At 39.6% G+C, this 17,246-nt stretch overlaps 1 protein-coding gene across 1 annotated transcript in view; it reads right to left on the bottom strand.

The window, feature by feature from the left end:
- Window positions 1-17,246, bottom strand: part of LOC121389673 — a 68,936-nt gene that overhangs the window by 51,234 nt on the left and 456 nt on the right. Inside the window, exons 2-11 of the mRNA XM_041521323.1 lie at window positions 16,949-17,149; window positions 14,481-14,596; window positions 12,930-12,992; window positions 11,970-12,104; window positions 10,324-11,058; window positions 8,179-8,323; window positions 6,320-6,508; window positions 4,174-4,339; window positions 2,876-3,050; window positions 1,382-1,528 (exon numbers count right to left, since the gene is read on the bottom strand). Coding sequence (XP_041377257.1) covers window positions 1,382-1,528; window positions 2,876-3,050; window positions 4,174-4,339; window positions 6,320-6,508; window positions 8,179-8,323; window positions 10,324-11,058; window positions 11,970-12,104; window positions 12,930-12,992; window positions 14,481-14,596; window positions 16,949-17,149 — 2,072 coding nt within the window. The remainder of the gene's footprint in view (window positions 1-1,381; window positions 1,529-2,875; window positions 3,051-4,173; window positions 4,340-6,319; window positions 6,509-8,178; window positions 8,324-10,323; window positions 11,059-11,969; window positions 12,105-12,929; window positions 12,993-14,480; window positions 14,597-16,948; window positions 17,150-17,246) is intronic.

Below are 17,246 nucleotides of genomic sequence, written 5' to 3'. Positions count from 1 at the left end.
TGAGGTTCTGGTATATGTAAAATGTCTGGTTGTATGGGCTATTCAGTTTAATGAGCTTCTGGTATATGTAAAATGTCTGGTTGTATGGGCTATTCAGTTTAATGAGGTTCTGGTATATGTAAAATGTCTGGTTGTATGGGCTATTCAGTTTAATGAGGTTCTGGTATATGTAAAATGTCTGGTTGTATGGGCTATTCAGTTTAATGAGCTTCTGGTATATGTAAAATGTCTGGTTGTATGGGCTATTCAGTTTAATGAGGTTCTGGTATATGTAAAATGTCTGGTTGTATGGGCTATTCAGTTTAATGAGGTTCTGGTATATGTAAAATGTCTGGTTGTATGGGCTATTCAGTTTAATGAGGTTCTGGTATATGTAAAATGTCTGGTTGTATGGGCTATTCAGTTTAATGAGGTTCTGGTATATGTAAAATGTCTGGTTGTATGGGCTATTCAGTTTAATGAGGTTCTGGTATATGAAAAATGTCTGGTTGTATGGGCTATTCAGTTTAATGAGGTTCTGGTATATGTAAAATGTCTGGTTGTATGGGCTATTCAGTTTAATGAGGTTCTGGTATATGAAAAAGGGGCTGTGTAAAATGTCTGGTTGTATGGGCTATTCAGTTTAATGAGGTTCTGGTATATGAAAAAGGGGCTGTGTAAAATGTCTGGTTGTATGGGCTATTCTGTTTAATGAGGTTCTGGTATATGAAAAAGGGGCTGTGTAAAATGTCTGGTTGTATGGGCTATTCAGTTTAATGAGGTTCTGGTATATGAAAAAGGGGCTGTGTAAAATGTCTGGTTGTATGGGCTATTCAGTTTAATGAGGTTCTGGTATATGAAAAAGGGGCTGTGAAAAATGTCCGGTTTTGAGAGAATTCCTGTTTTGAGGGGTTTCACTATAATAATTAATGCCTATATCTTGACTACTGATTTCATTAAATTGAGACCAAAACAGTCAGTACAAACAGTTGATGAATTATGCGGCTTGCTGGCTTATTTAAAAAAGATTTTGTTTAATAATTTTACTTTTTCAATTAAATTTAGGCTCAATATAACAACCAGTCATACAGGTCAATTGACTAGGGCCTCCAGAAGTCCAAAATATTGGACTTGAGTACTCAAGGGTAGTACCTGACACTTACACTAAACAATAAAATATTGGATTCCCTACAAGTCTCACAGTCTTATAATGTAACCGGCTGCACGCATATGACAAAATGTTACAAAAAATGTTTTTAAATGAGAGTGCCTCTTCCTTGCAAGGGTACTTGAGTCCTGTGAATGGACTCGAGTCTTGCTAGCCTTGGCCCATGCTTGAGTACTTGAGTGCTTGTGGACAGCCTACACCTGACTTGTGTAAATTGTTTCTCATTTCACTGACCTTGTCACAATGTGTTCCAACAACCAGTATCGGAGCCAGTGGGGCGTGACACGCAATTGAACTCAGCCAGAAGTTCAAACCAGCATGCTCGTAACCAAGACGGATGTTCCACAGCAACAGATACACAGCACGGTTTGAAAGGAAAAACTGGAAGAAGGAAGGAAGGAAATGTTTTATTTAACGATGCACTCAACACATTTTAATTACAGTTATATGACGTTGGACCACACAGATATAGAGAGAGGAAACCCACTGTCGCCACTTCATGAGCTACTCTTTTCGACTAGCAGCAAGGGATCTTTTACATGCACCATCCCACAGACAGGATAACACATAATACAACCTTTGATATACCAGTCGTGAAACTGGAAGAAACCCCACCCAATAAAGATGAAAAACTGTCTTAATAGAATAATTTTATTATTTGATTATTTAGTCATCAGCACATTTTAAAATATGTAAACAATTAAACTTGCTTTTCTGACAAAAAAGCTCGGTTAGTCTAGAAGGAAACATCTTACAATGGCTGTAGACTCAGGACAGTTAAAGGTGCAGACCCTAGTTTTAGCCTGTGAAAAGGGACAGTAAGTGTAGTCAAACTACACACCTGCAAAACATTTGGATATGGTTATAACAGAGAGAAGCTGAAGTTTGTGATGTTTAAACCTGAAAATATTGTCTAAAAATAGACTAGAGCCTGTCTTGATAACCATTACTTCTCAGACGAACGTGCATTTTCAGAATTATGAAATATGTATTTTGGGGTATTACAAAAACCTGGATGACCAGAACCACTTCAAGTGTAGTAAATGAATATTGTAAATAATAAAATGTAAGTAACTCCTAATTTAAATCATTAAAAACGGCTTTAACAGTAAAAAATACATCGTAGTGTTTAAAAACTAGGGTCTGTCCCTTTAACCTTTAAGAAATACCTGATGAGTGTTGTAGTAGACTGTCTGCCTGGCAGTTTAAGAAATACTGTGTGAGTGTTGTAGTAGACTGTCTGCCCGGCAGTTTAAGAAATACCTTTGAGTGTTGTAGTAGACAGTCTGCCCGGCAGTTTAAGAAATACCTGGTGAGTGTTGTAGTAGACTGTCTGCCCAGCAGTTTAAGAAATACCTGGAGTGTTGTAGTAGACTGTCTGCCTGGCAGTTTAAGAAATACCGTGTGAGTGTTGTAGTAGACGTCTGCCCGGCAGTTTAAGAAATACCTTTGAGTGTTGTTGTAGACAGTCTGCCCGGCAGTTTAAGAAATACCTGGTGAGTGTTGTAGTAGACTGTCTGCCCAGCAGTTTAAGAAATACCTGGAGAGTGTTGTAGTAGACTGTCTGCCTGGCAGTTTAAAAAATATACCTGGTGAATGTTGTAGTAGACTCTGCCCGGTAGTTTAAGAAATACCTGCTGAGTGTTGTAGTAGACTGTCTGCCCGGCAGTTTAAGAAATACCCGGTGAGTGTTGTAGTAGACTGTCTGCCCGGCAGTTTAAGAAATACCTGGTGAGTGTTGTAGTAGACCGTCTGCCCGGCGAAGTCCCACACGCTGTATGTGATTGGCTCGGTGGAATCCTTCACTGGAACATTCCACTCACTGATGTCAATACCATCTGTAATGTTCTCATCATAGTCCAGAAATGCCTGGAAGCTGCTGTTTGTGAGAGCTCGAACCAAACTGAAAACACAAATAAACAGCTGTATGAATTTAATACTGAAAATACCATTTGTCCAATTTAATGAATGCCTAGAAGATGTTGTTTGTGAGAGCTCGAACCAAACTGAAAACACAAATAACCAGCTGTATGAATTTAATACTGAAAATACCATTTGTTTCAAATTAATGAAAATAATGAATGGATCGATGAATGTAGTCCAAGAAAGCCTGTTTAACGACTCCACTACAGCACATTTTGATAAATCTTGACGTGAATTCTAAGAGGAAAACCGCAACATTGTTTTTATAATTAGCAGCAAAGGATCTTTTATTTAGCACTTTACCCACAGATACAACAATGTAGGACTGAAAACACAAAAACATTTTAAAATGAAGCACAAGGGCCTGGTTTTCAAAGTAAATGCCATATTTTCTTCAACTACTTTATGCATTTATTAAGATTTTATCAAACACAGAGAAAAATAGTACAGGTTTAGTTGGTTGACAAGGAAACGGCTCATTACCAAATGAATAAATGAATGAATGAATGAATGAATGAACAAATGTTTAACATCATCCCTGTCTAGTATAAACATTATAGTATGTATAAAACCGTGACTTTATAATGAATGAATGAATGAATGAATGAATGAATGAATGAACAAACCAATAAATGAACGAATGAACAAACAAATGAATGAACAAACAAACAAATGCATACAGCCCTATCTGGCTCCTAGGTGGACAAGTTAACATGGAGGGCTGTGTATCGAATTACCTGCTTTTCCCCGCTCCTTCAAATCCGACCATCATGAGCATGGACAAGTTAATGTGGAGGGCTGTGTATAGAATTACCTGGTTTTTCCTGCTCCTCCAAGTCCGACCATCATGAGCATGGAAAAGTTAACGTGGATTGCTGTGTATAGAATTACCTGGTTTTTTCTGCTCCTCCAAGTCCGACCATCATGAGCATGGACAAGTTAATGTGGATTGCTGTGTATAGCCTGTTTTTCCCGCTATCCAGAATCATGAGCATACCAAGTGGTGGATTGCTGTGTATAGAATTACCTGGTTTTTCCTGCTCCTCAAGTCCGACCATCATGAGCATGGACAAGTTAATGTGGATTGCTGTGTATAGAATTACCTGGTTTTTCCTGCTCCTCCAAGTCCGACCATCATCAGCTTGGTTCTCTTACAGGGTACGGATCCCATCCGGAGACGACGCAAGTAGCCAAAGATCGTGGAGAAACCGCGGGCTATGATTTCTTCCGGAGGAGTTTTCAACATCGGGCAATCCTTCAGATGTAGCTCTGGAAGTTACAAATAGTTAAAAAAGTTAGTTTATTTGTGTTTAACGACACCACTAGAGCACCCTGATTTATTAATCATTGGCTGTTGGATGACAATTTAGTTAACATTAACACTCTCAGTGTTAGATACAGAGATTGTTAAACAAGCTTGTGTGTGTTACTGATTTTATGAAATCAGTGTCAGAATTTTTGTATTGTCCGAGCAAGAGTGAGGGTAATACATGAATCAGTAAAATCAGTACTACTCACACGTGGGTGTAATAATTTATTTATTATTCATATTATTATTGTTGTTTTCTTTATGAATAACAAGACCCAACTCAAAATGTTTCAGCCACAGCTAGGAGACGACAAAATGATGTCATATTTCAAATGCACAGTCTGAGCTACACAAGTAGGACTGAAGAAGCAATGTCATGTTATGACATCACTTCCCAAAATTACATTATCACCCTTGTTATTACATGTATGCTTCATATGATTATTATTAACTCGGTTATGTTGAACCATGTGGATAATAAAAAGTAATAGAAAGTGTTTTGAAAGCTGGATAACCTCATACATGCGGACAGACAGACAAACAGGACAAAGACAAAACTTTAACAAAACACCCCAAAACCCAAAAAATTTATGTATGATAAATTAGTGCATGGAAGGGTGTGGATTGTTTTTAGTCTGACATGTGAGTGGTAGTGTTGCCAGTTCAGCAGATATATAGACACATGTGGATTGTTTTCAGTCTGACCTGTCAGTGGCAGTGTTGCGAGTTCAGCAGATATATAGATAGATGTGGATTGTTTTTTGTCTGACCTGTCAGTGGTAGTGTTGCGAGTTCAGCAGATATATAGATAGATGTGGATTGTATTCAGTCTGACCTGTGAATGGAAGTGTTGCCAGTTCAGCAGATATATAGATAGATGTGGATTGTTTTCTGTCTGACCTGTGAGCGGCAGTGTTGCCAGTTCAGCAGATATATAGATAGATGTGGATTGTATTCAGTCTGACCTGTGAGTGGCAGTGTTGCCAGTTCAGCAGATATATAGACAGATGTGGATTGTATTCAGTCTGACCTGTGAGTGGCAGTGTTGCCAGTTCAGCAGATATATAGATAGATGTGGATTGTATTCAGTCTGACCTGTGAGTGGCAGTGTTGCCAGTTCAGCAGATATATAGATAGATGTGGATTGTATTCAGTCTGACCTGTGAGTGGCAGTGTTGCCAGTTCAGCAGATATATAGATAGATGTGGATTGTATTCAGTCTGACCTGTGAGTGGCAGTGTTGCCAGTTCAGCAGATATATAGATAGATGTGGATTGTATTCAGTCTGACCTGTGAGTGGCAGTGTTGCCAGTTCAGCAGATATATAGATAGATGTGGATTGTTTTCAGTCTGACCTGTGAGTGGCAGTGTTGCCAGTTCAGCAGATATATAGACAGATGTGGATTGTATTCAGTCTGACCTGTGAGTGGCAGTGTTGCCAGTTCAGCAGATATATAGATAGATGTGGATTGTATTCAGTCTGACCTGTGAGTGGCAGTGTTGCCAGTTCAGCAGATATATAGATAGATGTGGATTGTATTCAGTCTGACCTGTGAGTGGCAGTGTTGCCAGTTCAGCAGATATATAGATAGATGTGGATTGTATTCAGTCTGACCTGTGAGTGGCAGTGTTGCCAGTTCAGCAGATATATAGATAGATGTGGATTGTATTCAGTCTGACCTGTGAGTGGCAGTGTTGCCAGTTCAGCAGATATATAGATAGATGTGGATTGTATTCAGTCTGACCTGTGAGTGGCAGTGTTGCCAGTTCAGCAGATATATAGATAGATGTGGATTGTATTCAGTCTGACCTGTGAGTGGCAGTGTTGCCAGTTCAGCAGATATATAGATAGATGTGGATTGTATTCTGTCAGACCTGTGAGTGGCAGTGTTGCCAGTTCAGCAGATATATAGATAGATGTGGATTGTTTTCTGTCTGACCTGTGAGCGGCAGTGTTGCCAGTTCAGCAGATATGGACTCGAGCTGGTAGCTGTGACTCAGATCCAACACCTGTAGGCTGGTCAGCTCCCGAACTTCATCGGCTAGTGTCTTGAATGCATGGTTTGACAGATTCAACTTCTGGAGAGATTTGCACTGGAAAAGACTCGCTGGTAGTCCACTTGGAAATCCTGCAGAAGAATGTAAACCAAAATAGCAGATTATTTTATTTCGTTTTAGCTTAAAGGTGCAATGTCAAAGTGGCATAACGGTGGATTTCCAACCAAAAGTATTTATCAACATTTGCTTTGAAATGTAAATATTAAAACTTCAATACAACAAAATAATTTAGTTTATTAGCAGAATCAAATTATTTTTATTGGAGAATCTTAAGATGATGAATGACAGATTTGGGTGAGTTTAGTTGACATGAAACACTGAAACATTATGCTAGGCAGATGTTGCCGACAAGTTTGCCGTCTTTACGTAACTCTCTGACAGCCATATTTATCTGATGACAAGTCAACTTGCCAAATTTTGTGGATTGACCAATTTCATGACAGGTGCATATGCAGTAAACTGTTCAGGAAGGAAGGAAATGTTTTATTTAACGACACACTCAAAACATTTTATTTACGGTTATATGGCGTCAGACATATGGTTAAGGATTACACAGACAGAGAGAGAGAGAGAAAACCCGCTGTCGCCACTTCATGGGCTATTCTTTTCGATTAGCAGCAACGGATCTTTTATATGCACCATCCCAGACAGGATAGTACATACCACGTCCTTTGTTACACCACTCATGGTGCACTGGCTGGAATGATAAATAGCCTAATGGGGCCACCGACGGGGATCGATCATAAACCGACCACACATCAAGCGAGTGCTCTACCACTGGGCTAAGTCCCACCCCTAAACTGTGCAGGAGATCATGAGACTATGGCGAGAAATGGTGTAATTGCACAAAATAAGTTCTGTGTTTGAGAAGAAAAACGGCTCCATTTATCTCACACTGTTATCACTCATTCATTTCGCCTAAAATTACTGTGAATTTGACACTGAGAGCAGTTGCCCTTCAACATAATATCTGAAGAACAGTTTATTACTCATAACCAGTTCAAAGACTAAAAACTGGACAAAGAAACATAACAATGACAGAAACGAATCTGTCAAACACACAAAAAGTTATCACAAAAAAAAACAAAACAAATTTGACTCCAAAGAACAGAGCTAAAAAAAGTACATCCGAACCAGAAAGCGAAGAGAAAAAGAAGGAAGCTATAGTCACATGACTGGAACTACAAGGGAGCATGCGGTAGAAGATTTAGGCCATCCCATTCTCTGTTGGGATGTTCGGACCAGTCCACTAGCGTGGGGGGAAATGCACTTGTTTGAGGACAGGTAATATTGAAAAGAAATAGTGAAGAATGGTGTGTCATGGTAAGAAAATTAATGTGTATGATGTATTCTGGAAGAAAGAAAGAAATGTTTTATTTAACGACACACTCAACACATTTTATTTACGGTTATATGGCATCAGACATATGGTTAAGGACCACACAGGTTGAGAGGAATCCCGCTGTCGGCACTACTTGGGCTACTCTTTTCGATTAGCAGTAAGGGATCTTTTATATGCACCATCCCACAGACAGGGTAGTACATACCACAGCCTTTGATATACCAGTCATAGTGCACTGGCAGGAACGTGAAATAGCCCAATGGGCCCACCGACGGGGATCGATCCCAGACCGACCGCGCATCAAGCGAGTGCTTTACCACTGGGCTACGTCCCGCCCCGATGTATTCTGAATGATAAAAATAATACAAATGAACCAGAGATTGCTGCTTTAACACGTACCTTTACCACCTGCCAGTTCTCCAGCACCAAGCTGACTGTAGACTTTTTGCTTCGACAGACGGGTGTTGAGATCAGAAAGTGAGACAGATGTCATTGTGGTCCACGGGTCTTTCTTAGTTCCCGTTGAGTACAAGTCGATTCTCTCCTACAACACACAAGAACAAAAACCAAATGAACAAGAGAAGACAAATGTACCCTTTCTTACAACAGAACAATTAACAAATAACGGCCTCGTTGGTGTCGTGGTGAAGCCATCAGACATAAGGCTGGTAGGTACAGGGTTCGCAGCCCGGTACCGGCTCCCACCCAGAGTGAGTTTTAATGACTCAGTGGGTAGGTGTAAGACCACTACACCCTCTTCTCTCTCACTAACCACTAACCCACTGTCCTGGACAGACAGCCCATATATCTGAGGTGTGTGCCCAGGACAGCGTGCTTGAACCTTAATTGGATATAAGCACGAAAATAAGTTGAAATGAAATGAATAACAAATGAACGAGAGAAGACAACTCTACCCTTTCTCACAACAGACAGACGAAAACGAAATAAAAAGGAAAGACTATAAGACCTCGTCATATGCTGTCATGCCTGGGTTATACAAACACCGATATTTTAAGCAAGAATATGTATTTAGTAAGCCATGAAACATGGTACAATGACAGCAACCTCAGGTCAATCTCTATAAAATATGACATTAAAGCACCAATTTCATAGGATATTAAACAAGCTCCATATCCATATCATGTTTTTGTCCCTCCCCAGTAAAATAATTTTAACTGTCATGAGCTTAAGCGAGTGACAATAAAAATTATTTCACGAGGGACATAAACAGTATACAAAATGGTAGCGAGTTTAATATCCTATTTATTACCCATAATCGATCTTAATCTATATCACTCAACTATTTTAGTTGAAGTTCCTGTGAGGTTATAATGCGCCAATCGATGACGTCATCATGTGATGTGGACATGTTACATCCCACTTGGCGTTCTAGTAGGACGTATTACTTTGATATGTACATGTACCAAGATATTTTTAACAATATGGGTAATAAATAGAGGATAATAAACGAGTTACCAGTTATTATCAAATTTATTTCCTAAGTGAAATAATTTTCCAGGGCTTGACCTTAGCAGTAGCCCGAGGTGTTTTGGCTACCAATTTGTTCCTCGGGGTACCAGATGTTTAAACCCAGTAGTCCGCCGCTCTACTAGATTTTTTTTGCACATCCAGTTACTCCACAATCAACAAGACGCTTAAACACCTAAAACGTCCACCTAAAACAACATGTTTAAATAAAAATAAATTATTTTGTTTTTTTAATTTATTAAAATTATGGGGCTACCAATTTTTACTGCGGGCTACCAGATTTTATAAAAGGTTACGGTCAAGGCCTGGTCTCTATAAAATATGACATTAAAGCACCACTTTCAAAGGATATAAGCTTCCATTTCGTATCATGTTTATGTCCTGAGTAAAATAATTCTAAACTGTCATGAACTTTAGAGAGTGACAATAAAAATTATTTCACGAGGGACACAAACACTATACGAAATAGTAGCGAGTTTCATATCCTATTTATTACCCATAATGGATCTTAATTTATATCACTCAACTCATTTACATGTAGTTGACAATCGACGACATCATCATGTGACGATGACATGTTACATCCCACTTGGCATTCTAGTGGGACATATTACTTTGATATGTACCAAGATATTTTTCAACAATATGGGTAATAAAGAGAGATTATTATACGAGCTTGTGTGTCCGATTCTACGAAAAGAGTGGCAGGACTTTTGTACTGCCCCAGCGACAGTGAGGGTAATACACGAATCCTGACATGAGTTTCGTAAAATCAGTACTACTCACACGCGAGTGTAATAATTTCTTTATTATCCATATTATTATTGTTGTTTTCTTTATAAATAACAAGACCCAACTCTCAATGTTTCAGCCTCAACTAGACGGTGACGAGGAAATGACGTCATATTTCAAATGCATAGTCTGAGCTAGGACTGGAGAAGCAACGTCATGTTATAACGTCGCTTCCCAAAATGACGTCATTACACTTGTTATTACACATGTGCTTTGTATGATGATTATTAACTTGGTTATGTTGAACAATGTGGATAATAATACCTGTTCTGGAATCTTGGACAGCATGACGTTAGAAGCAATGAACGTGTTGAAGTTCAGGAGACTGAAACCTGAAGCTGTTTCCGACAATTGCACGAACGGTACGCCCGCCAGGCCCAGCTCGACAAGTCCGACCGGAAACTGGGTCGGCCATTTCTCTATCTTGTTGAAGTTCAGCGATAGCTTCTTCAGAGCTTGAAGCTTGTCGCAAATGTCCGCCAGATTTGCCACCAGGCCAATATTGTCGGCCTGGAGTTCTTCTAGACTGGTGCATTTCACGACGTTCTCTGGTAACCTACCAAACGGATTGTCTGTGATGATAAGAGTCGTCAAGGTATCTTTCACCTTTTCCAAGTCGTTCAAGACTGACAGGCGGTTATGACTGACATCGAAGTGCACCAGAGTGGTGCACTGTGCCAAAGATGGCAGCGACGTAAATGAATTCCTTGCCAGTAGAAGTTCCACCAGGTTCGGAAAACTCTCGAAGAAGTCGTCCGGAAGAGCGGCGAGGGAATTGTTTTGAAAATCTAGTTTTGTGATGAAGAGTCCGACTCCGGTGAAAGGGGTCAGCACGATCTCTGTTAGTTCACAGCCAGGCGAGATGGCGGTGTGGTGACCCAGGCACTGTAGGTGTTTTGCTGAGCTGAAGGATTTGAGAAAAGATTCATCCTTGTTGAGTAGTTCCAAAACCTTTGTTAGAGATAATTTCAAGGCTCTTTCTTCTTGGACTGGCCGACTCTGAAATAAAACATAATAGCATGATACCCAGTAAATGGAGAACATGTACATAGGTCTTTTTAATTAACAGCCACACCATTATAATGATATGACTAAGACAAACTTTACACATATATCAGAAGGAAATGTTTTCAGCAAATAAACATGACTGAAAGGTTATTTTGCTATATATAGACATATTTCAAACGTCCAAATGTAAAATATTGACAGATAATGTACACCTGGGGCCTAATTTACTAAACTCTCGCAAATTTGTGATCTCAAAGTGTAATGCTAAAAGACTTACAAAGAGGATGCTTTGTTGTTTAACAGAGCCGAAGAGACCTTTGTGAATTAGGCCCCAGGTGTATACCTACATTTTGCCATTGTTGCGAAGCTTTACCGATGGCAAAAATGTGCAGTCGGTGATGCTTTCTACCTACGGCAAGCTATATCACAATGGCAGCAATTGCCGCCGATATGTTCGAGCCCTGTTGACCCTTCTCTGTGTGTGACCTTCATACAGACAGATAGACAGACAGAAACACACCCATATCATACATACAGACACTCAGACTTCTCACTGCATGACTGACGTTGTTGTCTGTCCATGCGACCTTCGGACAAACATACATACAGACAGACAAACACCCAGCAGATAGACAGACATACATGTACATACAAAGACATTTCTCACCAGGGCATCTGTCTTAGCCTTGTCCCTTCTCTCCGCCTGACTGACTCTGCCCTGTGTGTGACAGCCGGACAGACAAACAGACAGACAGACACCCAGCAGATAGACAGACATACATGTACATACAAAGACATTTCTCACCAGGGCATCTGTCTTAGCCTTGTCCCTTCTCTCCGCCTGACTGACTCTGCTCTTCATGCAACCTTCAGACAGACAGACAGACATAAAAAATTCTCACCAGGGCATCTATCTTAGCCTTGTCCCTTCTCTCCGCCTGATTGACTCTGCCCTGTGTGTGACCGCCGGACAGAAACTCAAACATCATCATGTACAGACGGAGAACTCGCCGGACTGCGTGTTGGAGCAATCTCGTCTACAGGTAAACAAAACACTTTTAAAGATACCGTCTCACCTCACAATTCATATTTTATAATTTATCCTGCAACCACCGTTTCTATTAACAGAATATGATGACGGATAAAGCAAATTCATGTTTGTACAGTAGCAGGATATGACTTGTGACGTCACTCATGTGACATTACTCGCATAGCTACATTAAAAAACATTCTCATTTGACCTCTAGGTCATCGTACAATGTGGCTGAAATAAGAGAAATAATAGCTTTTCCCCTTATTTTTACGGTCTGCAGGATAAAGACAATAACTAGTTAATGACATAGAATATCGGCTTTATCCTACATCGTTAACTAGTTATTCGCTATGTCATTTACTAATGCAAAATAGAAACACAAGTACAGTTTTGTTCGAGCAATTTCGTAAATAAAATACTTTTAAAGATACCGTACGTCTCACCTCACATTCATATTTTATAATGTCATTTACAAAATTAAATGCAAAATAGAAACACAACAAGTAGTTTTAATAAACTCAGTCTCACCTCACCATGTTATAAACATAATTTACTAATGCAAAATACAAACACAACTACAGTTTTAATAAACTCACAATCTCACCATATTATAAACATAATTTACTAATGCAAAATACAAACACTACAGTTTTAATAAACTCACAATCTCACCATATTATAAACATAATTTACTAATGCAAAATACAAACACAACTAGTTTTAATAAACTATCTCACAGCGTAATTTAATTGACAGTGCACCGTGTGCTGTCATTCTATGAAAATGGTTAATTTTAAGTGTTTTGTTTAAAAGTGCATTACTCAACTACCTGATTCAGTGAAATCTTTTCAACACCAGGACACAGTTTTGATGGAACTGCAGGCAAGATATTCTGAAAAAAGAACCAGAAAATTAAAATTAAATGTGATAACCTGAACAAGCAAGGAATGGGTTTTTCTTCAAATGCTATTTGGTATATAACTCACGATTATTTTAATACTTGTCGAGAGAAAAAACAACAAAAAAATAGTGAGACTGGATCTTTTAAATGCACTTTCCTATAGACAGAGCAGTACATACCACAGGCTTTAATATACCAGTTGTGGAGCACTGGTTGGGCCAGAAAAAGACCAGAGTTCATAAATGGTAGGGCTTGAAATTAATGACAGCACCGACGGCAATTCCTATAGTTGCGATATGAATTGTTGTAGTTCAGGATATCTACCAAGGGCAGTTTTCTGGCACTGGATAAAAATTATTGTCATTATTTGAAGGGATAATTATTAGGAGATAACCATATCGAGTTTTTAGATTTACGGGTGTTATATTGTCTATTTGATCCCGCAAATGTCATTTTTTACCGAATGCATTAGCCCGAGGTAAAAAATGAAACATTTGCGGGCATCAAATAGACAATAACACCCGCAAACCTAAAAACTCAATATGGTTATATCCATTGTAAACTGAATCGTTTTTCTACGGAACTGTATACATGTATTTGGTATTTCTTGAAAAAAATACCTGGCTACAATCTAACTGTAGACCCTTGAATCGTCAACTTCGCCTGTTCCAACTGCTAATGACGTCACTTTCTAATGACATCATTAGCTTTCCAGGTGTTATTTTCATTAGATCCCAGAAAAAGAATGTAATTAACAGATCACAATACAGAACACACTTGCCAACAGATTGTAGGCCGGATGTAGGCAGGCTGGGGGCGGGATGTAGGCAGACTGTGGGCGGGATGTAGGCAGGCTGTGGGCGGGATGTAGGCAGGCTGTGGGCGTGATGTAGGCAGGCTGTGGGCGTGATGTAGGCAGGCTGTGGGCGTGATGTAGGCAGGCTGGGGGTGGGATGTAGGCAGCCTGGGGGCTGGATGTAGGCAGCCTGGGGGCTGGATGTAGGCAGGCTGTGGGCGTGATGTAGACAGGCTGGGGGCGGGATGTAGGCAGCCTGGGGGGCGTGATGTAGGCAGGCTGGGGGCATGATGTAGACAGCTTGGGGGCTGGATGTAGGCAGGCTGTGGGCGTGATGTAGGCAGGCTGGGGGCGGGATGTAGGCAGCCTGGGGGCTGGATGTAGGCAGGCTGGGGGAGGAATGTAGCTCAGTGGTAAAGCGCTCGCCTGATTAAATGGTCGATCTAGGATCGATCCCAGTCTGTGCCACATTGGGCTATTTCTCATGTCAACCACGACTGGTATATCAAAGGCTGTGGTATGTGCTATCCTGTCTGTGGGATGGTACATATAAAAGATCCCTTGCTACTAATGAAAAAATGTAGCTATATTTCAAAATTACAAAGTGTCTGACATCCAATAGCTCTAGTGGTGTCGCTAAACAAAACAAACTTTTGGTTGGAATGGGAAAATAATGAGTAAACCTCTTGAAAGTAGAGTGCCTGCAGGAACATCATCATGACAGCTTCGATGCCGGCGTAAGTCTTGGACACCTTGGAGAAGTTGATTCCTTCGTGGTCCACCATGTGGTAGTCATGGCCTGAAACATACAATATTTAATTTTTATTACTCCAGCGGTCACTCATAACAGGGAAAATATTTTCCATATTTTCTCAGTGAGAAATATTCTGCATTGGTCTAACGAACAATACTATTGGACAATTTGACATTTACAAACCAATGACCTTGTCGGTACTAAATATGACGTCATCACGATTTGGCAAACAAACAATATGATGTCATGTAGTTTTCGTTTACGGCTCTCTGTTTTTGGTGTTAAATTTATAACAAAATGTCATTTTAATGCAATACATTACAGATTTTGTTGCAGAATAAAGAGAACTTTTGTTTTTGAAACTTATCTATGAACATGATTAAATTACAAAGTTATACCTGTAGCAATTCTCAGAACAGTGCGTAAAGTGGTTTACATCGTTTCTATACAGGTTGGCCTTCGTGCATGTGCGTCAAAAATAAAGGATTTTAGAAGAAAAAAAAGCGGAGGTAATAAATAGAATAACAAACTCGGTACCAGTTATTATCAAATGTATGTCCCTCGTGAAATAATTTTCATTTCTCACTAAAGCTCATAAAATTATTTCACTCGGGACATAAATTTGATAATAACTGGTAACTTGTTTATTATTCTCTATTTATTTCACAACACCGTATCACATGACTCTTGGCAAATACCATCAATGCTGAGTTAAGCAGCTACCTACAGCTTGAGGTACATCGGTAAAACAAAACCAATCCATCGATTTTCAGTTTTGTCGGGGAGGTATGTAGCCCAGTGGTACAGCGCTTGCTCGATGTGCGGTTGGTCTAGGATCGAACCCCGCCGGTGGGCCCATTGGGCTATTTCTCGTTCTAGCCAGTGCACCGCAACTGGTATATCAAAGGCTATGGTATGTACTACCCTGTCTGCGGGATGGTGCCTATAAAAGATCCCTTGCTGCTAATCTAAAAAAAAGAGTAGCCTGTGAAGTGGCGACAGCGGGTTTCATCTCTCAATATCTGTGTGTCCTTAACCATATGTCTGACGCCATATAACTGTAAATAAAATGTGTTGAGTGCGTCGTTAAATAAAAAAATTCTTTCTTTCTTTTTTTCAATCTTGTCTGGCCCCTCCCTGTAACTTATTAATAATTTTGTGCTATATGTGCTATAACTGGGCTATATGGCTATATACGTTCCAACCACTTAGGAAGAAGGGAATGGTTTATTTAACGACACACTCAACACATTTTATTTATGGTTATATGGTGTCGGACATATGGTTAAGGACCACACAGATATTATGGGAGGAAACTCTCTGTCGCCACTTTATGGGCTACTCTTTTCGATTAGCAGCAAGGGATCTTTAATATGCACCATCACACAGACAGGATAGTACATACCAAAGCCTTTGATATACATGTACCAGTCATGGTGCACTGGCTAGAACGAGAAATAGCCCAATGGGCCCACCGACGGGGTTCGATCCTACACCAACCGCACATCGAGCAAGCGCTGTACAACTGGGCTACATACCTCCCCGACAAAACTGAAAATCGATGGATTGGTTTTGTTTTACCGATGTACCTCAAGCTGTAGGTAGCTGCTTAACTCAGCATTGATGGTATTTGCCAAGAGTCATGTGATACGGTGTTGTGAAATAAATAGAGAATAATAAACGAGTTACCAGTTATTATCAAATTTATGTCCTGAGTGAAATAATTTAGTGAGCTTTAGTGAGAAATGAAAATTATTTCACGAGGGACATAAATTTGATAATAACTGGTACCGAGTTTGTTATTCTATTTATTACCTCAGCTATTTTTTTTCTAAAATCCTTTATTTTTGATGCACATGCACGAAGGCCAACCTGTATAGAAACGATGTAAACCACTTTACGCATTGTATCCCAAACCGATCACACAACAAGCAAGTGCTTTACCACTGGGCAGAGAGGAGAAAGGAATGAGGGCAGTGGGGGTAGTCACAAAATCCAAATAATAGTTTCAATTAGTCAAACAAAATGTAACAAAATGTTCAAATTAAATTTTAATTATTTTAAATTTTATTCAAATTCTAAAATCTACAGATCTCTTTTTATTAGTAATAGTTTGAAGAAACCATGCAAAAAAAATTCCTCTATCAAGTTTCAGAACGACCCAGTCAAAACTCTTGAGATTCTAAAAGTTAGACATATTTCTCTATTAGTTTGTAGAGACTGTATTAGAGAATTCCTGTATCAAGTTTCAAAAGGATCCAATCAAAACTAGGAGCAGACAGACTTTTTAAATATAATAAAAATTCTACAATTCTACCAGTTAGAAAGGCAACACCGATGAACGCCTGACATGACACATATAATGAGTTAAAAAAAAGCACAAAAGGTTTCTCTCACGCAGTCCAGGACAAAGGAAATGCAAGTGTTGCATGCTGGGATTGAACATGGCCGCCATAGCTGGATATCTCAGATAACTGACATCAAGTTGTGCTGGAAGGAGGCAAACCAGAGTTGAACAGTCTGCGAGAAATGAATTCAGTTCTTCTCCCCCATCACTGGTCGTCTGCATTAACTTCAGTTTTACGTGCTTCTCCAGAGCTACAAGTTGAACATGTTAACTTGTTATTATTTGTGAAAGGAAAGGAAAGGAATGTTTGTTTAACAACATGTCCGCACATTTAGAACTATAGTTATT

The sequence above is a fragment of the Gigantopelta aegis genome, chromosome 15, assembly GCF_016097555.1.
Source record: "Gigantopelta aegis isolate Gae_Host chromosome 15, Gae_host_genome, whole genome shotgun sequence".
Classification (NCBI taxonomy): Eukaryota; Metazoa; Mollusca; class Gastropoda; order Neomphalida; family Peltospiridae; genus Gigantopelta; species Gigantopelta aegis.
This window is presented reverse-complemented; position numbering and strand designations above follow the sequence as displayed.